Source organism: Anas platyrhynchos, chromosome 4 (genome assembly GCF_047663525.1).
Source record: "Anas platyrhynchos isolate ZD024472 breed Pekin duck chromosome 4, IASCAAS_PekinDuck_T2T, whole genome shotgun sequence".
NCBI classification, from domain to species: Eukaryota; Metazoa; Chordata; class Aves; order Anseriformes; family Anatidae; genus Anas; species Anas platyrhynchos.
In genome coordinates this window covers 20,337,827-20,363,768 of record NC_092590.1, presented here as the reverse complement: position 1 = coordinate 20,363,768, position 25,942 = coordinate 20,337,827, and the positions used below count along the sequence as shown (strand labels likewise).

Below are 25,942 nucleotides of genomic sequence, written 5' to 3'. Positions count from 1 at the left end.
ATCCATGTGATCTATGTAGCTAGCACCCGGATTCTAACTTCACAGTGTTAGAAAAACAAAACAAAAAAACAACCAACCGATCAAAACCAACCAAACAACAACAACAACAAAAAACCAGAAAACAATAAACTACCTTAAATTACAGGTTCAAGAAAAAAAATCAACAAACCCAACGCCATAGCTGGGGGTATGCAAAATGATTAACATATGTAAAATTATTAATGTCCTGAAATTTTCTTATAGCGTTTCTTATACTTTCAACAGTTTCTTTAAGTTCTTACTGCATTCTGTTGACTTCCCCTTCTTCAAAGGGAAAAGTACTAGTTTACTTTCTCTAATAGGCAGTTATGCATATTGCTTTTTGCTTTTTGTTTTTGTTGTTGTTAATTTGAGGTAAAGACAAACAAATGTGAGATCTCACTGCTGACTGATAGCAGGAGGGGTATATTTTACAGTGCTTTAACACGTTTACATTTCTATCGTATTGAACTTTTCAGACCTCTGGTACCTCAGCTGAATTCTAGCATGTAAACTCTGGATAAATGTTGAGAAGCTCCCCACTAAAATTTTGTTTTGCTGCAAGTTTTTCAGCAAATCTTACTGTAACTGCATAATTCTAATATGAGAGAAGATAAATTACTCAGGATTGCACAAAACAATACATCAAGCATGCATAAACTAAATTCCCAATCACACAGATCTTTGAGGTTACAGTTATAGTGATGGTTAGATTTTCAAGTTAGACTCTGTAGTAAGCCCTTAGTGGTTTGCAAATAAGTGCTATTAGTTTGGGCATAGTTGTTGAAAATCAAACCCTTAGATTGATCACTTTCAGAAGAGAATATTAATTTGCCCATTAAAAGGTAAAATACCGATGTCATCAACTGTATTAGGCTTACATGGCAAGGTTTTAGTAGTAGGAGGGAGGCTGCAAGCATTTGTACATTGCACATAAATACAAAACAATTTTTAAATATTTTTCCACTGATAATTTGAATAATTTTCCATTGATAATAGAAGAAAACCAATTAAAATTGAAGACTTACAAAACGTAGTATTTTATTAATACTTTCAGAGTGCTTGCAACTCTCTTATACTAAGCAAAAACTTTGCATTTAGATTTGTCCTAGAGGGAAATTTATTCACTAGCTGAGCCTGAATCGAGATCTGACAGGCTGAATAGTGCCCTCAACCTTCTGCATTTCTCTGAATTTAATTAATTCACTAATTTATTGCTGGCTGAGACAAGCAAATTCTGATGTGGTGTTTGTTGCTTTCTCTAAATGAATTAAAATTAACAAAACGAACAAAACTCCAGCCAATAATTCCTAGAATTTTCTGCGTTGAGTCAGTTTTCAAAACTCATCTATACTGGTAAGTTTTTCTTTAACTTAACACAAACATGTAATCTGAAGATTGTTTCTCCAGGCATCCCACCACGTCATGACAAAGGTTGTGCCCAGTGTTGGAGGAGCAGTTGTTGGCTTCATAATGAATTTTGTCTGCTTTCACCTCTCCAGACTTTCAAGATTCCTCTCAGTTCCTATAAACTAATTAGTGATTCTTTTAACATTACAAGCAATTTCTCAAAGTATGTTATTAAAAAAAAAAAAAAGAAGTAAGAAAAAAGTTGTTGCTGCACACTTCTGTTTAGTTTACACAAAGTGAGCAATGAATTCTAAGGCTCTCGTTACAAAACCTCACAGTGACTCTGACCTTAGCAGAGTTTCAGTCCCATGCTATTTCTAAAAGAGCACAGAGGTTTCTTCTCTGTACACAAAATAATTTGGATGAAATGCTGATTCAAAATAAGTCAATAAGCATTTTGCTATTGATTTCAAGAGAGCCAGTATTTCACCTTAATGGTTTATTGGACATAGAGTTTCAAAATATCAATATTTAGAAAGATATATAGTATGCAATAAGCCCCATAATTGCATAGAACAAACTATAAAGTAAAATCATTTACTCTATATTAAAGAATTTTAACCTAACATTTATTTCAATGTAACATTTAATTGAGCTTCAGAAGACTAAATTGAGTGCCGCAAGAAAAAAGTACGTCGAAGTCTTTCCATAACAAAGAATGGGTTCTACAAATAAGCTCAAGTAAGAGGTTCAGCAGGTGAACTGTCATCCATGTTTCTGGTGGTTAGAAATGCCTCCAAAACTGACCTAGAGAGAGAACTTTTTACTGAATTAAAGCTAACTGTGACTAACAGTGCATGGAAAACATCTGGTAGACACTTCATGATATGCCGACAATAATGCTCCAAATAGAGTCTAGTATCCCATCTTTAGCATTTGAATTTTCTCATGTCTAAAGGTTGTTTCTCTGCTCCTTATCAGAATATATATTTTTTTTTTCTCATGAGTGAAACACTCCTTGCTTATTCAAAAAGGCAAGAGACAGGAAAAGCACTAATTTTTTACTGTAATATCTATCTCAACAAGGAACTGTGATGGCTAGAAGCTAATGTACACCATGTACATTAGCTCATTCTTCTCAAAGATTACAATCACACACCAAAGATTACAATCAAGATGAGAACAGTCACAATCCGCCGAGTACTATCTCTGCTGTTTCTCAACTTCTGCTACTAGGAGGTAAGTCTCTTCTACCTGTTGAATCTAAGCATATTTTACTTGTCCTAAAACTCCTTCCAAGTAAGAGGAAGCGTAGCATCTGCCCTGATAAAGTACTCCAAAATATAAGTTATTTTCAATGCTAGGAAGTATATCTTTATATCTTTGTCTAATCATCTTAAGAGTTACATACAAGTGATCACCTTTTCTGTTTTTCCATTTCTCTCTCCAGTGACCTCTCAAAAGTTAACCTGAACAGCTGGCTGCATGCACGAGCAGCACTACATAATGCTCCCTATCAGTCCACATCTCATTTTCCCTTCCTCCTTAAATCTAACTCCAAAAGGACATGGATTAAGATGTATACCATGTGAACGATGTGGGTATTCCAGTATGAAATTCAAATAACTCCAGCATGACTAATACAAAAGACTCTTCAACCTTGCAACACAACAATAAAATAAATAAATAAATAAATAAACAAAGCTACCTAGTTTTCTTTTAAATGACCAACTAATTAAAATCTTCATTTTTGTGACTACACTGCTAGTATTTTCCACATTTCTTGAAATACACACACTTGAATTATTTACAATTTTTATCCTTCTATCTTATTAAATGCTGTGGACAAAGACAAAACTAATTTTGCCATTAACAGTCTTCACATACTTCAAGACAGATGCTATTAACGACACTACATTTTGATGTTTATGTTGAGGTTTGTGATCTAGAACCTTTAAATCTCTCCTTGAGATACTGCCTCCCAAGCTATACTTGTTTTAGGCAGACTACCTTGAAACTACCATCCTGAACAGGTTTTATAGCTATAAATTTGTTCAATAGCTTTTTGCATACTTTAAGCTTTAAATGCCTGCAATAACCTGCAGCATGGAGTTCCACAGCTGGCTGCATTATGCATTGAAATGTTTTATTTGAACATGCCACCTTCACATTTAGTTTGAATAAATTGAAAAGATTATTCTTTTGATGCTTTTCTCCATATCATTATTTAATGGACCTCTTCTGAAGTTCTTCTGTGCTGAACTGTGTCTATCATTATTCAACAGCTGGCAAGTCTTTAGCATTCCAAATAACTTAAGGCCAACAGCAAACTGTCATGCTTATAGAAAGGGATGAATAGCAAACAGCAAAGGTGCTAACATAAACCCCTGTGAGACACCACTGATTTTATTTTACCTTGAAAATTGGTAATTTGCACTTTTTTTTTTAATTTATCCATGAGAAGAACTTATTAGACTTCATTTTGTAACTTAAAGGATTGAACTCTTGAAAGCTTTGCCCAAACTCTCTACTCTTCTTGGAAAAACACAGCTGCGATATCTTAAATCTCCTCATCCTTTGTCCCCTGCTTTTGGAAGCATGCATTGCCTTTCAGTGTAAGTTAAACAAAATTACATTCTTAGCCTCAAAGTAAATTCAATATAAATGAAGTACTCACCACATATCTCTGCAGCATTGCATATGTTCTTCAAACTGCTTACAAAGATGACATGATATCTTTAAGAATTAAAGATTATATCTATATTTTATAAAACATATCACAAGGAAAATGTAAAACGTACTTATCAAATGTAATTGCTAGCACAAAAGCTTTTTAGTGACCACAGAACAGACTCAAGAATATTTTTTCCCTTCCTACACAACTTCCAATTAGCTTTTACTAGTTTTCAGGGAGGCCCAGCTCATCAAAAACAAGTAGTTACACAGGGAGGCCCAGCTCATCAAAAACAGTAGTTACAAAACTAGCTGACTGGAATTTCTTGTTGTTTTTGTCTGTAGTTCTTTGTTAGAGAGAGACCTGAATGGGGCATGTCATTGTTTTACCCAAGAACGGCTACATACTATACAGCCTAGAGCTATGAGAACACTCCTAGTGTTGCTTCCAGTTAAAAAAGACACTGTGATATACGACATATTTTGCAATGTTAGCTAGAAACAGTGGCTAGAGCCTTTAATCCATGGCACCAAATTTCGTACCCTACTTCCAGAAAACACTGATTAGAATCACTGGAAAAGAACAATTCAGGAAGGAGGTCATTCCAGATATTTCAGTATATTTCAGCTCATCCTAATAGTAATTCAAGATTCATGACACATGTCCCCCTGATCTTAATCTATGGCATGTCCTTCAGAAAAGATAAACTAAGCTGGTTAACAAAACCTAAGAACAACTTCAAATATGGATGGCAACTGTTTAAGTATTGTAAAGATATAATGATATTTTTTTTTTTTTAAAGTTAGACTGATATAAATATTACATGTAAAGCTAGTTTGTTGCAGCACTTTGCATAGTTTCATTACTTCTCTATAGGTCTGGAACTTTTAAGACAGTCTGTAGAGCACACTTCGCAAAATATTTGTCTTCTACAGTGAAAAAGATACAGTGAAAGTGAGCTACTGCTGCCTGGATTACACTCTGGTAGTTGACTGTTATTGGGCACTTTCTCAAATAAGATTGAATATTATAATTATATAAAGTAAGAAGAAAAGTTGGATAGTAAGTAAAATATTTTACACCAGTGTTGCCTCTGCATTTTCATTTCTTTGAATTGTTTCTTTACTTCCTTTTTGTATTTTGAACCTTTTTAAAACTATAAAAGATACAGGAATTCAATCTGCTAAGCTATGCATAGCAATATGAAAGTATGTATTTGCTAATAATACTGCTTTATATATATACTTTTATCATTTTTATCTTTTTAATTCGCTGCTCTATCAGCAATAAGATAATTGAGAAAACACTTATCTACTGCTTCAACCATTTTTGTTTTTCTTAAAATAGGCAGATTGGGAGGAAAAGAGAAGACAGCAGAGAACAAAATGGAAATGAGAAAAAATTTAGTCCTCATTCTGTAAGATGAGCACTATAGCCTGCCCTGTCATGTATTATAAAATATATATTATCAGTTATGTAGCTTGCTAAAATTTCTGACACTGATATTTTTCACTGGCAGAGTTCTTATATCCAATATCCAAAGTTAATCAAAGGCCCCTGTATGAACTCATCTGGAGTCTTACAGTTAAAAACAATGTGTGTATTATCAGAATCTTGAGTGATATTAACAGGGAAACAGTCAACTTTACAACATAAGGGACACAATACAAAATGAAATCTATGTTGAGTAACAATTAGTTCCAATAGTTACAGAATATGGAGTATTTTTTGATATTAAAAAAATAACCTAGCTTTCAGCTGAGCCACAGTTGTACCTACATAAAATTCGCTAGGCACTTAGCATATTTCATGATTATTTGAATTTAATTTATGCTGATGTATTAGGAAGTGTTTTCATACATCTGATATATTAGAGAATCCTAGTGAAGCCCTATGCACTGATACAATTGTCAATCTTTATTTCTTAACCTGTACATTAGAAGATTAGGGATGAGAATTTCATTCATGTAAAACAAATATTATTTCAGAATACCTAGATGCAGTAAAAGACTACCAAAGACTACCTAAATCTAGTAGTGAAGATAACATACAATTCTCATAGAAAAGATCTTGAATTATTGAGTTATTTGACATATTCCTAACAATGACCAACAATTCAAAGCCAATTAAATGAAAACCAGTGCTAGTGGGCTGAGAGTTGTAAAGGCTAAGCCATCAGTTAATTTCAGTGTAAATATTAACAAGTTTGAAGTAAGCCAAATGTAAAAGCTTAAGTGTCATCATCTTAACATATAAAATTTGCACAATACTTTTACATGCATTGACATTGTGTGCATTAGCTAGATAGTATAAAAAAATCAATATTTATGTGAAATAAAAGTAACAAGCCAAGTAACAAGTAACTACAGTTCAAACGAACTTATACAGTCAGTAGTAAATATAATGGGTTTGCATGCATTATTAGAAAAACCATTAAACTCCTTGTACACAACCACCATAAATAGTTTGTAATGGTACTTGTACATTATGTAGGGGGCTGGCATTTATTCCAGTGCTAGACTCTGAAGTTCCATCTGGCTGATGATTCCACACACATACCAGGAAAAAGTGCAGATCTTAATGTCAATTTCAAAAACAAAAAGGGGGGGAGGGGGGGGAGGTAGAGGGGGGCATGGCTACAAATGTGTTTGAAAATATTTTTTTTTCCAGAAAATATTCATAAAAATCTGAGAGAGATCAAAGTGGAACTTCATCCTGTATAAGGACTGAGAGAAACATTCAGAATTTAGTTTAAAGTCTGACATTTATCATTATACTAATATCTAAACTATATTAAAAACTGCATTTCAGTACATGCAATGAGAAATTGGCTACACTATAAAAACACTGATAATAGTGTTATCTCTTCTGTTCCAGCGAATATAACCTCAAAAAGGGAGCTTACTCTATTGACAATTCAAAGTCTTCTCGAGTATTCACATTATGACTCTGACACTTGCATGACTGATAAGAGACAAAGTCAGAAAAAGTTTGAAGGTTATTCTTTTGTCTCCCTTGAAACTAGTATGTTTAACACTACCTAGCAATCCTTTTCTGACAAACCTGACAAACCCAGTTAAGAAACAATTTTTTTAAAGATATTAAAATGCAATTTTGCAATTTCTGTATGTTTGGAAGAGTCGAGTCCTATTACTTTTTTTTTTTTTTTTTTGCTGGCCAGATAAAAAGTCATTAGGAATAATAGCACTGTCCTTCTTTAAAATGAAATACGGGATTTTAAAATTAGGAAAGATTATATATATATTATATAATCTGTAGTAATTCTTAGTTCTGTTAAAAGTTTGAGCTTTTGTTTATGTCTATGAAATCATTTTTATTCCTCAGAGTAATAAATTTCATCCTTTTATAGCTTGGTCCTTAATGTGGTTTGTTATGTTGCAAAACTTTTACAGAAGCAGCTTGGATGTTGTTAGATTCTTTCCTATTCAAGGGATGGGGAACACTACATGTCTGATCATGGGATTTGGCAGTTCAGAGAACAGAAAGTATTAATGTCTGCATCTGCAATGTCTGCATCTTCTGCATCTTGGGAGATGCAGAAGAGCAGGTATTCGGTCTTTCTATTTCCATCTCTTTAAGAGAAGCCTAAAACAGAAGATGAATGTAGTAGCTATTATAGATAAAAGTAGACATGATCTGAAGCTCTATCTAGTGTCTTTCATATATATACCTGTATAAAGAGCAGCAGGAAACAGATAAGCAATAGAAGATCTATTTGAAAATCTAAGATCTAAGAACATATCTGGTGAAACATGACACACCTTGTCCTAGGAACAGGTATATCACATACGATCTGTGGTTCAGTTATGTTCACGGAATCAGAACCTCCCACTAACATCACCCTTCACATCAGAACAAAGTTCAGAAGTTCAGCATTTGACTGGAAGAATATCACTGCTACTGATGCAAAGATGTTTATGTTGAGCTGCTGAAGACTCCCAGGCTATGTTTGTATTAGCGAGTAGTGCCTATTGATTTTCAGAATTCACTCTCCACACTACACATTTCAAGTGTTTTTACTTCACAGTAGATCCTCTCTAGTCCTATGGACTGAACAAACCAGCAGCAACTGGGAGCATACTGGGTGAACTTCTGGAGTTCACTATTTGTCTTCACTTCACTCAAAAGGAACAGTCAATGTGTCCAGCGTAATGTGAACCAAAGCATACAAGGTGGGAATGAATGTGACATGGGTTTCAAAAGAGTGTTCCTTATCTGAACTAAGTACCGATGCAGGTGAACTCACAGAGAAATGGAAATGAGAAAGTGATAAGCTGAGCTTCAGTGGAACATTTCAGGCCCTGGAGGAGAACAAGGTCAACAGATAACTCAGGCTACCTGCATGGTGAAGGATATTGCAAAGCTGAACTGAAAGGGATTCAAAAAAAAGAACTTCTCATGGTAGATGGAAGACTAATTTTCTAGATAGAAATTGAAACAGATACTACTAACAGCAGACTTCAGTGATCTTTATGTGACAGCTGGCAGATTCTATCTTCAATTACAGGTTCAACAAGAAGCAATGCTATTTTAAGCACAGTTTTCATAGAAAAAAAGGCACTGTAAAGACACAGGAAGTATAAAATAAGTTCACAGAAAATGTTACAAGTTAATTCAGTAAATTAGACTAAAAGATGAACAGTAACATTTAAAACTTCCATTTAAGATTTACCATTTAAAAAGATTTAAACTGAAATAAAAATTTAATGAGGGTAGTCATCTAGAGTAGAAAAATTGGTGAATTGAATTTGAGTCACAAGCTAACAGTTAACGTTTCTTAAGTTATCTTGAATCTGTATCCGGCACATCTTTAAATATAAAGTGGCCTTTCAGGGAAGGATTCCAGACCTAGCTAATTAATAAACTCAAGTGGAATAACAATGAACAACCAGAGCTAAGAGAGTGGAAAGAGACCAACTAGTAGCAAGTACATTTCCCTCTTAAAAAGTCAGGAAGCTTAGAGATAAAATGAAAGTTGTCAGTAGGTAAGCTGAGGTGACCCTGCAAATGAAATGAAAACAGATAGCTCATATGTCAGCCATTAAAAGAAGAGAGCAAGAAAAGAGGTTAATATGCAGTAAAGGATGGTAGTGACCTATTTCCTGAATCCTGTTTTCAGCAATGCTGAGATGAACATAAGGGAGACAAGGGTTCAGAGATGACAGAATGCCTCTATACCACATCAAAAGTGGAATAAAAATTCGAAGAGACACATTCCAGAAGTAGCACATCAATCTTAACGCTTAATAGTGATTTTAATTTTTATGTATTTATTCTAACCAATTCTATCAGAGTATGCTAATGTACATTTATAGAGTAGTATACATGGAAAGTATATGGATTCTAGAAACAAAGCAGTTAGATTTCATTAACATGAAATGCTTTGGGATAAATTTTAATATAGAGAACAATTAAACATATAAAGGAACATGAAAAATGAGATGAAGTAAAGCATATTTATTCCAAAGAGAAGGGTACCAGATTCAGCAGGCACAGTATCTTCCTTTAGGCATTAATCCTCTTGACAAAGAAAATGTGGTATTTATCTGGACTTTGGTAATTCATTCTGTTACATGTAAAGCTGGAGAAAAATGGGTTTGGAACATTATAGAAGGCTGAATAACTGGCTCAATTGGAGACATAATGGGCTGTTAAAAAAACACTTAAAAGAAGCCTGGATTTGGGGACTAATTTATTAAGTATCAAGTTGATGATAAGCACAAAAGTAAGTACTAATGAATTCAGATGATGCCAGCAAGAACAGATTAAAAGACAAAAAAACACACACTACATTACATGGGAAGAAATTAAGATTATCTTGCTTGGAAAGTCAGAATTTCTACAAATTATGTTCTCACTGCCTTAAAAAAATTGGAAAGAATTACACACTAATGAATCATATTCAGGCTGTGCTTATATAGTATGATCTGCCTATTAAAAATTAAGTTAGATTTGGGGTACATAGCACTGCCCCGCAATATGTTAATATAATACTCATCACCCCTACTCAGGATCTCTCTAGCATGGGCAGAAAGCAAGCCAAAAGAAAACAATAGTCTTCTAGATGAAAGAAAAGTGAAAGAGCTTGGTTCAGGCCTTAGAAAACCAAGGTGTCAGTAAACTAAGCTTCCCCATATTTTAGTAAGGAAAACAGGAAATAAAACAAAAAGGAGGAAAAAAGCCAGGAGATTCACAAGTTGAAATCTGTGTACGGTTTTTGTTTTTCCAGATAGTCAAGATTTGCAAAGTTTTTTTGTAGGCCTGGACTTAACACGGTGTTTTTAAGGGATGAGAGCAATAGAGTGGAAAGACTAGCGCAGCAAACATAGTATAGTCCCTCTGTGAGCACTACAGAAAGTGGCATATAAATTCATGTCATGTCCCTACAGTTTTGTATTTTCCAGAGAGAATTAACAATAATGCAAGTGATCAATTATTGAGATATGAGATGACGAGTGTTTTGAATTTAATTCAATTTGGTTCTTAAATCAATTCTTAAAATCCATTCTTAAACTGTGTGGCTGCTCCAATGCTTGCATTATTTCCACTTACTGTAGCATATGTATAGTTAAAGGCACATTCAGAAGGTCAGGTACCTAACATTGACAAAACTCTCTCCAGTTTTTTAATGCCACACAAAATGTTCGTGAATAGTAATATGCCCAAATGTTTCTGCACATTTACAAAGCTCAGTTTTAAAACTCTGTTTTTACATACAGAGCTTTTTAATGGCAGTATCCCTACTTGTGTTCTAGAGACAATCTTAAGTGACAGCACTGGACACGATGAGATTGTTTATTCATTCATTACCATTTATTGAAGTGTTCTTTGTTTATAGACAGATAAAACAAAAATAATTGTAAAACATTTTCAGCTTGGTTCTATAACTCTGGTATTTAGCTCCAGAGAAGACTACAGAACCATTCCTTCTTTTATCTGACAGGGATTACTTAGCCTGAGGTAGAAAAATATGGATAAACGAAAGACAAAAGAGTACTTTTGCTTGGAATGTTTTCCAGATAATAATAATAATCAGAGATCAAAGGCTCCTTTCATTCCATTAACCCATATTAATAGTGTGAAGGACTGGTAAATCCAGACAGCTTCCATCTTTTAAATAATAATGCTATTTTCTCTTCATTTAGAGGATCCTACTATGCCAAGTGATCTCAGGATCTGGAAGTTATTTCATATCTTGTTTGTTGCTCAGAAACTGGATTTGCAAGACTTTCAGTAAAAACTCTAAGTTGCATTGTGCTTAAAGAACTCCAGCTTCTAAAAGCTTTTAAATAAATATTAATGATAGACATTCAAGGAGAGGAATGGTGCAAAGTGCCTCCTCATTTCAGTACAGACATACGCAAAAGAACTGCAGTCTACTTCTAATAAACGTTAAAGTTTAATTCTGTAAGCATTGAATACTATGAAAATGTGATGTACACTAAGCCTGCTCTCCTACTCACTTCTGTATATCATACTAGATTGATGCAAGATGCTTTCAAAACACTTAACGAGCAGATCCATCTCAGCTGTGCTATTCAGATGAACAACCCTGCTAAGTAGGACTGTAAGACCAGCTTTTCCAACCCATACATGTTTCAGTTCTGTAATATCTTTTTAAGTGGAGTACAGGAGCTTCCTTGATTCAAGAACAGTGCAAACCAAAATAATTCCTTGTGTAATGCCCATTTCTTTCATGAACTTGTTTCTAATCAATGAAGACAGAGTTTGAAACCTGACTAGCAAACGGGATAAAAATTACATTCTCTCTGTCTTCTTCCTTCCATGGAAGATGGCTGGAGGAGTTGGAAGATATTCACAGTTCAGCAATTTTTTTGATAGACAGCTTACCATATATATATCCACACCAAGAAAATAAATTTATAATGCCTGCTTCTATATATAAGCACTAATATAACAGCTATGTAAATTATTCTTGTGAACAAAATACAATTGAATTAATATAAAAATAATTAACTTGAACTTTTCATCAGGCTGTAATATAAGACTACAGTTCACAAATTAAGTATATTCTAGTGAATTCTGGGTGTTTTGGTTGAATTTATCACAAAATTTCTGTATTGTATTTCTGACACAATAAGCATTTCAGATTTGGTATGTGTTTCTAACATCTTCTAATTGTATTGAAGATATAATACAGTAAGGAGAAATGAGAAAATGAAAGTATATACATATAAAATATGTTTATAATTACAAACATTGTAATAACAATTCCAAATAACGAATAGTAGTTAAACTGTATATACTGAGAAATGCAAAAATCAGGAAAAGAGGTCCTTCATACATTTTAAGATTCTCATTGTTTAGTCTAAAGCTAGACAAAATTTTACTTCTGCTATTGAAGCACTTCCATGGAAAAATAAAACTGAAGTTATATTCTCTGGATATGATTTTCAAAGGTGCTCTAACAGCTCTAACTTCATTGCAATCAGAGGTAATTTCACCAATGAATTAGAAAAAAAATAAAACACTATTTATCCCAGTAGTCAATCTTTATAAAAATGAACCAGAGCACCTACTCTTACATTCTGCTCAGATATATAACCTTCTGAAGTACCAGTTTATTCCTCTTCAATTTTAGCACAGGAATAAGTTTTGCCTATCTGAGCACATTATCTGAAGGCAAACCTGGTTTCCCAGCTACCCAAGTTCAGCCTGTTGAAATCTTATGTAAGTATACTGCTAGGCAGCAGGGAAAAAAACACAGGAATATAATACACTTCTATATCTCAAAAGTAGAAAGAATAGCAGCAGCAGTATCATTACCTTGTCAATATTCATAATGCTTCAAAAGAATATATAAGGAAAACTTTGAAAACAGATTTCTCTCCTTTGCTGTATTATCTACAAGATCTGAATGTCAACATATGTTAATTTTTAAAAAAAAAAAGTATAATAAGTGGTTCAAAGAAAAGAAAAATAAAAACATAGATAACTTGCCTTTTAATGTACAGGAACTCAGAAATATTTGCAATCTGAAAGACATCATTGTATAGTACGATCCTACTGCTTATTAGAGGCTCAGAAGAACAATCAGCATATAGAATAAAACCTTTTATTTACCTTTTAATTTTATCTTTATGTCTTCTTCTATGGTTTTTCCTTCAGGAACAGTCAGTATACATAAAAGATTAGCCAAAGAAAGGAATTAATGTTGACATGAAAGCTAGACAAAAAAATGAGAATAACTTGTTTCCTTGAAAACATATAAAAAGCATTTTATATTTATCAAAATATAAAATTGCAAATTACTGTTGCTTTGCAGATAAAGTATCCAAAGTTCTTTGCATTCAATAATTCAACCACCACAAAGGAGAATAAATATAAAATAAAAACAATAAAAACATATCTCTCCGAGGCAAAGATTATGGGTGAATTAGTCCTGGAAAGGCTGTCTGAATTTTGCTGCTTCATTTACAGCATTACACATTCAAATGCCTGTTCTTTGTCTTGACATTCTTCATAAGCAGATAAGAGAAATCTAATACTGTTACATTGAAATGACAGCATTAGAGTTTACTGGCAAAACTATATGGAGAGTAAGTGCTCTCCAACTGAAAAATATACCAGATCTGTAAGTCTAAAAGGCCCTGAAGGACACAATATATTTTGATACTTAATTAGTAGTTAACAAAATGATTCCCAACCTGTGTTGCAGGTTATCTTTAGGGAGGAAATACAAATGATTTGCAAAATAATCCATCTGAAGTAGTAAAACACAGCTGTACTAAGATGCAAAGAAAATTCTCTGTATGTCAGGTTTAACATTTTCTCATTTCTAGTATGAGTATTGCAGAGATGTAATGCTGCTGCCACTTAAGCAAAGGCATGCTTTCAGGAGCACTGAAAAGGTGTACCCCTTGGCTAAGTTTAACTGTACTAAAGTCAGTGGTAAACTCTACTAACAATTCAGCTATATCAGTATATCAGAACAAAAGGATAAAATTTACTTTAACTGTTCCCAAAGGAAAACCAATACATATATATATATGAACATATATATGTTCCTGTATATATATGTGTGTGTGTATATATACAGGAACACATATATATATATATATATATAGATATAGATAGATAGATATGAAATATAAAGATTAAGTTAAAAAGTACAAAGTAGGAGAATTACGTGGATGGTAAAACAGTGCAACAGGTTGCCTGGAGAAGTTGTGGAATCTCTAACCACGGAGACATTCAAAATTTGCTTTGACTAAGTCCTGAGAAACCTGACCAGAATTGAGCTGGCCTAGTTGCTTTCATAGGTATGTTTCAAATAAAATTAGGCAGTTAGATAAGGCCTTTAAATATATATACAACCAGTAAAGTCCCAAGGAGAAAAAATAGATTCCTACTTGACACTCAGCCTTGATTTACCAAAACTGCTCTTGCCTGTGCAAGCAACAGCAAAACACAAACATGCTTTTCCTTGCATCATTATTTTTTGTGTGTGTGTGTTTTTAAGAAAATGTAGCTTTTCTGTATTTCATTATCATTCTGTCTTCCTATCTTCATATACATGCACTTCACAACTTCACACAGCTGAGGTTTTTCTGACTTCTGATATAAAAAGAACTGTTCTGTATAAAATGGTTCTTTTTTCCAAATAAAACTGAATTTAGTCTAAGAAACCCATTCACACACAGTCAAAATATGTGTGTGGGGAGGGGAGGAAAGCGGAGGGGGGGAGCATAGGGAGAAGGAGTGTTTGTTTTAAAGTGGTACTGATCAATTAAAATTGGCTTTTTCTTTTTTTTTTTTTAATTGGATTTTATCATAACAGACTACTTGTTGCCTGCCTACCTGTCCAAAATCTGCTTTTATTTGATGGGAATGTGTTCCATCGTTACTGAGCCAAGAATACAGTACTGCAATAAAATTACAGTCTACTCTCTAAACTTTTATAGCATATATGCTTCAAGAACTGATAAATTTAGTAATTTAGAAGTTCTCTTTCATCCAAAAAACTCTTCTATCTCACCTCCTTTTCTTCCCATAATAAAAATGGCTACAAAATATTGGGTGAGAGCTCCCTTTTCTGATAGCATGGTAGAAACATTTGTTATAACGAAAGTTATTGAAATGTCAGCTATGACTTGCCTTGCTATCTCAAGCATTAGGACAGATGTCTTATACAGGTTAATAGTTTTCCCAACTCTAATTTAACAAATGAGCAACATCATATCTAATGTGTTTATCTGCTAATAGAATTATTTACTAAGATCATTTGTTTTACATTAGTTCAACCAACTCCTTACACTGCCAATTGTTTTTTTTGACTAAATCAAGATAGAAGTTTAAATTACAGGCTTGATAAATCCTTTACTAGTTGCAGCTTCTAATTAAACTCACAGTTTTGATGATCACAGAAAAGCCATTTCGTTAAGTACAGTCATAATGTAATCTACTTCTCACTTCTACCAAGTATATTAATATAAATAATGTAAATAATTGCTTATTCCAATAAAAAATAAGAAGTACTTTCAACAGTACGATGTTTGTGATTATTGTTGACAGATGCATCAAAACATCACTGGTGTAAGATCAATGTGGATATCTTATGTTTGACACTGATACAACGACCAGTAAGAACTTTTTTTTTCTTAATTTAAAAGCAAGACAAATACATTATAATGCATCATACAGCAAACTGACTTTTTTATATATTGAACATGCAACTAAGCAACCTGGCCACTTTCAGAAAAGTCAGGCATTTCAAATACAATCTGAATTCAAACATATTTCTGGATAGGTTGAAGGCAAAAAGACAATGTATTTGCTCTGATTTACTGATATGGGAAGGTATTTCTAAAACAGTTCAGTACTCACATGAAAGTTTTATCCTGCTTAGCTATAGAGGATTAATGTGAATTAAGTTTCTTGATAGTCTAAGCATAAATTTTCACAGAGCACCTTAACTTTACATTGACAAATGGAAAAGTGAATCAGAGCAGTCAAACACATTTTTCATTTAACTTCAGAAACAGACAGATTACCAGATAACCCTGCCAGAGGGACTATTTGAAAAGAGATATTTTAAATAATGTTCCTGAATAAAGATCAGTGGTTTTTAAACTGTTAAAAGGCAAGTAGGAATAAAAAGTAAAAAAAAATAAAAAAACAACAAAAAAGCTGAATAAACAGCTTGGTAACTGAACAAACATTTAAAATTGATCTGATATTGAAAGGTGATATTTAAAAGACCTACTAAATGGGTACAAATTGCTTCCTAATGACACAACTTTTTTATGTTTGAACAATTTTAAAAAGCTTCCATAATATAAGACATGTAAAAGAGAATCTAATTAATATAGTAGCAAATAAAACCATTATCCATTTCATAATGCATCTGCTTATGTAGGGAAAATATCTTCAAACTAACAAATAAATTTACTAAATAAAAATGCATGGCCCCCCTTTACAAAAAAGCGTTTCCAACTTCTAATCACTTCTCACAAAACAGAAGAAAATTATGAGCTTTGAAAAATGTTTTCTTTCAGTATTTTAGGTCAAGCTTGTCCTTTATCTTGTTTTCCTACATAGTAAACTTTCAACTATTTTAAAGATGCAGTCCTGAGCATACTGCACAATGAAAATTGTAGAATTTGCATCCAAATATTTTAAAAGTTGCTGATCTGTCAGGATAGATATACATAAATATTTTCCTAGCCATTTGATTTTCTTAGTACCCATGTACTTCCTACCTCAGTAGGAAGCTATTTCGCTGTATTCACCATCTCTCTACTTGTCCCACATCTAGCTCTACCGCTGATAAAATTCAGAACTTTCTCAAGATTTTATATATAATCAGTGGGATGTTTAGCTTTCACTCTAAATTTAGTTAGTAAGGGTCTAATCATAATGAAATTACTAAGCAAAAGATGAAGAACTCCAAAAGTACAACAGATGAAGAAGACATCAAGATAAAAGACTGGCATGTTTCATCAATTTAAAACAGAACTGAAAGATAATACTTCTGCCACTTTCATGTGGACCCAACAACTGAAATTACCTGAAGGCAATAAGGAATAAAGGAAGCAACAACCACCACCTCAGTAACAGAGTATATCAACTTCACATAATAGATCTACCCAGAATACAGAAGAATACAGAATTTCAAAGAATACAATCATAGAATTAAAGTAATTTAGGTAATCAAGAAAGGAATCGTAAATGCTGTGCACAAGCCAAAAATGCCAAGAAATGGTATGTTACTTCTAAAAGATACTGGCACTAATAAGTAGTCTTGTTTAAGCAAAACAAACAAATATCTTTTCATCTTTTGAAAAAATAGGAATTTAAGCAAGAGAAATGAAGTGTCATCCAAAATTATGACAAGAACAAAGCATATAATAGGAAATATCTGAGGCAAGGAACAATTTATGAAGACAGAATTATTATCCCTTTCCGGGAGGCATATCAGGCCCTGCACTACAGAACCTAACTACTAACACCTGAAATGAAAAAAAAAGCTAAGTTTGACCCTGATAATAACACAACTAAGCCTGGTGAGCTGTTCTATGCCTTCTATTGAAAACAGTTTACATGTTAAGATTGTTGAACAGTTTGTGAGTATAATGTACATGAAATCCTTGTGCAAAATTGGCATGTAAATTTGGAATTGGTACTAAGTCCTGGACAATAGAAATAAAATGAAGAGTTAAACATCATCCAGATATAAAGATAGTACTTGTTAACTTACTGCAGAACACCGTTATAGCTATCATAGCTAAATAAATCTTACAGAACTCTCAGATAATTAGTTTTATGACATCAAATTCAGCTAAATGCTAGAAAAAGAACACAGGTTAGTGCTAGAAAAATGAAACAGAAAAATGTTCCATAAAGTTCTTTAACAATTAGAAATGTAAAATAAGTCAAGGGTTATAGAACACTTACTAAACTTCTAGCACTGGTAAAAATCAGAGCTTTAAGTTACAACTGTATTGGTCAGTGCTATTTTAAATTAGGAACTTGGTGAATCAATATCTGTACCTTTTAAAATTCTTAGAATCTGACTTTTCACTTAATGACACAGACAGCTCCATGGGAGGTAAAAGCACTGACACATGAACAAGTTAAAGACAGGGGAATTAGAGAAACAAAATAACTTACCTGAAGTCATGTAGTGGAGTGAAAACAGAAAAGTATGTATTGACTTATATAGCAGATATATTAGCAGCTTACATAGCAGCTTATATATTAGAATTTAAGACCAGCCTAATGATTACCTTTGTTATTTAGTTGTTTATATTTATACTCCCTAACTAGTAGCTTTTCAGACATTCAGAATCTGAGTTCACACTCTGAGAGACAAGATGGCACAAGCTGAGGAACAATTAAAGAGTTACTTTTAAATGATTTAATGAAAACAGGTCTTTAAAAAGGGCGGTGTGTATAAACCTGGCTACGGTATAAAACTAATTTATCAGGAATGGTGCTTCTTCTGTGCAGTATTTCTTCTTTCTGCTGCTCCATGGGGAAGCTTCATAAATTTAATACTGCAAGGCAGTAATGAAAAGCTAAATTTTTCTAAACACAGTTTTTTACAAATATTATTTATTACATTTCCAGCTCTACTTCTGCATAACAAGGTTGACAGATAGAATCATGTCACTTTATGATTTCAGTATGGTGTTACATTCCAAATACAAAGCAGATGGGTAAACAAATTCAAGCCATCATTTTTTCTGCTATCCCAATTAAGATACAAAGGGATCTTTGAAGAAAATTTATTCTTTAAGTCCTACACCAGTCTCTTAACTAGCAATGGTCAAAGCTGAACATGGCTCAATATGCCACAAAGTATGGAAAACCTTCCTGTCTGCAACTGTAAATTTCACAGATTCCATCCTAACAACTTCTTCAAGAAGTGGTAAATATGGAAGAGTAGTAGAAATTAGCCAAGGTCCTCTTTACTTTCCCTGTAGGTAAAGAGAGTTTCTCCCTGTGAACTCTGATGAACGCTTACTAATTTATGAGCAGGGAGAAGCAAGAATGAGAATTCCTTCAAAGACAGCAATAACAGCATATAGTAGCAATTTTGGCTGTACTGAATTAATGTTAACTTTCTAAGAAGCTGATAAAGACCTTAAATTCAAGAAGTAAAGCAAAACAGGAAAAAACATTATGTAAAATTCAGGAAGTTCAGTGGAAGTGTGTGACAGGTATAATGGAAAATGGTAAAAAACATTAAGACATTTCCCATCTTTTCTAAACAAAATGCTCAAGATGAAGAGGTTACAGGAAGAGGTTACATATCTCAAAGGATTGGATAAATGAAAAATTAAAAAAAGCTTGATTTTTCACATTGAGAGGGATCATGCTTGTAAAAAAAAAAAAAAAACAGACAAAACGCATTAGAGCAGTGGAAATTGTGTGGTATGGACTATTTTATGGCACATTCACTGTAGCTGGGAGCCTAATTAGAATTTTGAAAAACACAGGCACACATTTCACTGCCCAAATCAAAAGTGGTGGAACTTTCTAAACACCAACAAGTCTGTAACGGACTCTGCTTCTAATTTGAGACTTAAGAGAATGGTCCAGTGCAAATATCTGCAATTACAGATTCACTGTAGGAAATATCTACCCTCAAAATAAAATTTAAAAGAATTAACTCACCACTTGTCCATTCTGAGGATTTTTATGAGCATATGGGGGTCCACGGATGTGATTCCACATCTGACCAGATGTCATAGCAAACACAACACACTAGAAAAATAGAAAAACAACAATATATTTGTTTTTTAACCCAGAGGAATTGAATAAAAAACACTCTGCTAGTGATGTTTATTGTAGGTACATAATTGTTTACCTAACCAGATACAGTATCTACTTCTATTTGATGTTTAGGATAGGGTTTTCTGATGTGCTGCTCTCATAAAATTCTTAATGACTTCTGTTAGAAAATGAGTTAGCTAAAGACAGAAATTTTCAGAATCTCTCTTCAAATAATCCTCTCTTTATGTGCAGTTGGAATTGCCACATTTACAAATCCGCATGGCAGAAAACACTCATGATAGTAGAAAGCACTCACTACAAATATTATGAAAACTGTCATTTGAGATTTCTACAATCTTTCATGATGTTATTTCTGCCTCTAATATAGCTTTATATAGTTTAGCTTAGCTGTTTACTTTCAGGTATATGAAATTATTTATAAAAAAAAAACACCAGGAAAAAAAAATCCAACTATCCAAATGTCTGTCTCATTTATGAAATGCTTACTTTGTGTCCTATATGACTGTAATCCATTTTAACTATGACAAAAGACATGGCTGAGTTGATAGATAAGTGATATTCTCTATGGAAAGGTGTGGAGTTAGGATAGGATTCTATGAAAACTGGAAAAAATGGACATCTAACAGAAGGTCATACTACAGAATCTAAATGGTAAAAATCAGTCATAGCAGTAGTCATGGCTATCTTAAAGAGGAAATTAAAATATCCTTTAATAGCCAAATAAGAAAAACAGTAATGTTGAACTTGGATCATCTCAATGTCTTCTGATTTAATAGTGCAAATAATCTTTAAAAGACTGATATAAACTAGGTACAGCTTATATATATAAACTTATATATATAAACTTATATATATATAAGTTTATATATATATATTAAACTATATATATATATAAACTATATATATATATATAAAATATATATATATATTAATATATATATATATATATTAAACTTATATATATATAAGTTTATATATATAAGCTGTACCTAGTTTATATCAGTCTTTTAAAGATAAGCATATAGTAATATGCTTATTTTTACTGTAAATGTATATTTCCACTAGCAAAAGTATAGCCATAGCAATTTATGCAGAAGGTTCCCGAGTATGTAATTTTTTATTTATTTTTTAACCGGGATGATTAGCTAAACCAGAGATGACTAACTTCTCTTTACTAAAGAAAAGTAGCGAGGAATTCTTCAGCTTTTCTTTAAAGAATATTTAATAATGTATTTGTGAAATAAATTTAAGCTACTGTAGCTCTGTAGCACAGTAAATCCAGAACACCTCTAGCAATATACTTTGCACCAGCTTTGGAAGGTCTTAGCACTGAATCTTGACAGAATTTATATAAACTTATCTGGCTTTTCTAGAGTTTTAACTTGATCAGCTGAAACTGCCATTTTTTCAAAGATCAGATGGCTATACTTAGTTTACTTTACTTTTGCTCATCTCTGTAGGGAATAACCATTTTTTCCCTCTCCATTCCATTTAGGATGAATTAATTATGATCAGCACAGTGATGCATTGTAACCAGAGATATCAAAAGCAGTACAAGATACACTGTACCAGTACAGAATGATAAGATGGGGGCACATGATGACACTAGAGATCACAAGTCCATAAATATTGCACCAATGCTGAATTACAGAAACAAAGGCAAGGGAGCTGCTCAAAACCAGTTTTAGGGATAACAAATAAAACAGATAAGCACCAATTTATCAGATTTTTATGTGAGGTGTAGTTGCTGGTCAGTGGAAAAAAAGGATGATGTGTAAAAGTAGCCCCAAGTGAGCTCTAGGGCGAGGAGGAAAAAAACCATCCTATTTCCAGCAAAGTGTGTAACACTGAAAACTCACCATAGCAGTACACCCTTTCGCCAGATCAAAGCCAAGGATCTCAAGATCCAAAGAGAATCAGTGGAATAAGTACCATGACATTCAGAAAGAGGGAAAGATAATAGGAGAGTTTTTGCATAATTTTGTGTTGTTACTATTGACATTTTTTGCCCTTGTAACAGAAAGAAAGTAATGAGAAAAAATATATAAACTTTTTCCACCCTGTAATAATGATATCTGGTTTAACAATAATACTTTAATTATACCGTTAAGATTTGAATTACAGTAAGAACAGATTCTTGGCTCTAAATACAAAGTGAGTTTCATTTTGTCCATAACAGGATTTGGAGTGTAACAGTATTGTAATTAATATGGCAGATGAAAGCATATTGGTAGTGATTATTAGCAAATGGGTTATGTTTTAATTAATAATATGCAATGAAGTGAAGAGAGTATTATGCTTCCATTAATGAAAAAAAGGAGACCGTTATTTCTATACCTTGCAGATTATTTTAGCTGAGAAATTTATACTGCAATTTTGGTGATGAATCACAGAGCTGATAGCTTCTGTGAAGATAACAAAAGTGTAGAAACTGAGATGAGGGTAATAAAGGTGAGGTGAAAGATGTGAAAGAGCAAAAGTCAGACAGCTGAAACGTGAAACATCAAAAGAACAGAGGTGCATGTAGTGCACAAATACTGGTGGCTCTGAAAGTGAGTCTTCTATTAAAATTGTGATTTTCCTCATTCTTAAATTTATATATTTAATTTATGCTCTATAGGGCCAAGTCTGTTTCCATAAGTAAAGATTAAAAAAAAAAAAAGCAACCTCAGTTTACATTACTGATGTGCTTTTAATTGGTAATTCTTTCAAATTACTTTAGTTCTCTAATGATGGCTAGTATGGATACGTGACCTCACAACATGCTAATATCTAACGAAAAAAGAGAAAAAAGATAGGAGACAATAGTATGAAGAAACTCTTAATCTATTTTAAGTACCCCAAAAATGTAGCATTTCCATCTTATCCCTTAGGAAAGCATTTTGTGTGCTACAGGTAGTAGTTGACATTCAAGCTCCATTCCATGTTCTCCTATTACTATCAATGAGGTATTGATCTGTTATATTCATTATAGTAATCTACATACTTTTAATGTTTGTAAAATATACCTGAAATGTACCTCATTATTTGTAGAACTGACACATGCATCATAGACACACTGATACCCAATGCTTACCATTCCAAACCCCTTTCCATGTGATCCCATGCTTTAGGATCCAAAATTTCCAAATCACCTGGTTGTTTCATTGCTATGAATCAATGTTCCTCAGGATAAAACTTATACAAATTCATTCTTACAAATGAGCAACTTACAACATGTGATTAATGACTTCATATTTACCTTAAGGTTTTCTATGATATTGATTACAATGGAACAATTCATATGCAGAGAAATTATTGTTTTCAGTTTTCTTGGACCTTGTCAAAGGATGAAAAGTAGAGAAAGAAGATTCCAGCAAGGCACTTTTCTGTGAGAACTTAAAAGGATTTTTTTTTTTTCATTTACCCAGGCGAAGCAGAGTCTCTACTTTAGCAGTTCTACAAAGAAGAGAAGCACTCAGCCCTTACCAAAGACAGTCCTTTCATATACTCACAACCCCTTCCTTTCATACTCCTGACTAGGAAGAATAGGAACAGCTCCTAGGCAGCTGCCTTGGAATCTGAAAACAGACTTTGCCCTCCCAGATTCCATAGGTACACAGGCAATATTGAAATGTACACTGAAAAACTGAAAATTGCATGCAGAAAAGCATGTTGGCAACCCAGCAAAGAAACTATTTTAAGAAGCCCCATGTTGTCCACATTCTAGGCATTTGAACAAATATTTTCTCAGCTCTAGAGAAACTGTTGTCTGAAATGTAGCAATTGCTTATGTAAAATGTTAGAAATTTGCTCAGCCTCACACTATTTGACCTTTTATTCTCTGCTTAAGAAATGAAGAGTCTTGACAAGAATCTGAATTGCTTCTTGTTATCAGCATAAAAGGACAGGAGTCTGCAAATATCTTAGGACTGAAGTCCTTCCTCATCTTCATATTAGTATGTGAGGGGAAAATTTCCATAGATGAGCAGTAGGATTTAAATTAAAGTCTAAAAAAATCTAGGGGATAAATTTTGGGTGTGATCTCAATAGATATCTTTTGAGTACTAGGTACAGTGACTCAACCACCACAGTTTGCCTTTCCAGAAATCTTCTGGGTAATGCTGCAAGTAAAAATGCCTAAGGCATACAAGATACTACCAGAGTTTGCAGCGCTTCCATGAGAGGATGAAACAGCTTATCACAACTGCTATTGCTCGATCTAATATTGAGGACAAAATTAATTCAACAGTTTTGTGTTAACTGACATTGGAATCTATGTATGACAGTTCTCTTGATTCTGTGACTATTCAAATCTATTAGATGGGTTGTTAAAAATGGCATTCCAAAATATTTTCCTAAAACATGGCTGGAAATATTATTTATGAGGTGTGGGTTGTTTTTTTTTCAGTTGATGTTCATACCAAATTAAAAACCAATCTTCTGGGATCCTTTTTGCTCCTTATAGTGAAAATAACAAAGGCACTTTATGCAGAGAACTTTTTCTAATTTCTAGGAACAGAGAGGCGCTGTCCTTTTTTTTTTTTTTTTTTTTTAATAAAGATAGGTCTCCAACCTTTGCGAGTACAAAAGCTCTTCAAAACAGCACACCAAAGAACTCTTTAAAACAATGAAAACAAAAAACAGACCTGTCTATTTGCAATGATACAGAATCCCTGGTTTTCAATTACTGAATTTCAGGAGATCTATGATTAAACTGAAATGTAAAATGTTATTTTCCATAAGGTTAATGAATGCAGGCCATCTAGCAGAATGAAACATGAGAAGAAAAAAAACAATTTTGATTATACACAAAGTTAGAGTACACTCATGCCTTCAACTACAGCCCCAGGGTACACAATACATGGCCTCTTTAAAATGGTGCTAACAAAAATCTCTGACAGATGTAGTATAAAGTGGTTTGATACTTGCATTAAAAGGCAGTCACTATAGGAGATAAAGGTTACTTTTTCTTTTGGGTCATTTACCATCATCTTTTGAGATAATTTGTCTACTACCTTTCCTAGAGAGAATTACAGAGGCTTTCTTTTTTTTTTTTTCAATTAAACTAAAATAATGTAGGAAAGCAGACAGGAAATAAAATAATAATAATAATAAAAAAAAAAGGTTTACCACCACCTAATTCAGTCCTAGAAATTTGACTGTATTACTTTTACTGAGTTTCGGCCAAAGTGTATACTCCCAAGCAACTATAAAATGAGATTATTTACCTTTTTACTATAAGTAATTAAACTGGAATATTATATTATAAGCCTAAATTCTGTGGTATTATTCAGAAGCATACATCCAAATGACATTGTCATAAAAGTGGCAGTAGAATGCAGCCTCATATAGCTATAGGGCAATTACTGTTGCAAGGGACCTCCACGGGTCATCTTACACCTGTTACAGTTCAGGGCATTCTCCAGTTGACTTCTGAGTATGTCAGGACAGCAATCCTGACCCCTGACCCTCAGCCTAGGTTTTCAATTGGTCTTCTCCTAGAAAGCTCCAAATTGGACATAAAAACACGCATACACATGCACTTCAGGAATAACAGGTGGCCAACACTACATAGAATTGTACAGTGTCTCGTTTTGTACACTTTGGACCTGCATAAGTCTGAATAGCAAAAGAAATGCTACAAACCACTTCTCTGTTTTTTGTTAGAAATCACAGATGCCAGAAGACATCCACTCCTTTTTACTCTCTGGTTCCTCTCCGTACTCTCAGCTCACACTTTTCAAGGATTCACAACCCAACACTTCACTTTCAAAATGATTAAAACTTTTTCATTGGAAAATACTAGTATTCTACACAAATATATGGAACTAAATTTGACAGCTTTACTTTGAAGGAGAACTGTCAAAATTCTGTGTTAGAGCTCAGGATACTGTAACATACTGAAACAAAGAACACATTCTGCCCATGGCTCTCTAAATTGAAAGAAAACATTCAACTTGAAATCTAGTCCTTCAGGTGGTTTATTTGCAATCTTGGACTTCATTCTTTGACTTCTAAATAACTACTAAATACTAGTTGACTAATAGTATTAGTAGTTAACTAGTAGGTACTAGTTAACTTCATCCTTGAATTTATGTAATAAATGCTGCCAGTGAGCCCATCAGCTGTAAGTTT

General features: G+C 33.3%; 1 protein-coding gene across 4 annotated transcripts in view; it reads right to left on the bottom strand.

The window, feature by feature from the left end:
• The window catches only part of TUSC3 (tumor suppressor candidate 3), a 119,170-nt gene that overhangs the window by 36,728 nt on the left and 56,500 nt on the right, over positions 1-25,942 (bottom strand). For all 4 annotated transcript variants that reach the window (XM_038178700.2, XM_038178699.2, XM_038178701.2 and 1 more), the window contains exon 6: positions 19,706-19,795. In XM_038178700.2, the coding sequence (XP_038034628.1) occupies positions 19,706-19,795 (90 nt within the window). The remainder of the gene's footprint in view (positions 1-19,705; positions 19,796-25,942) is intronic.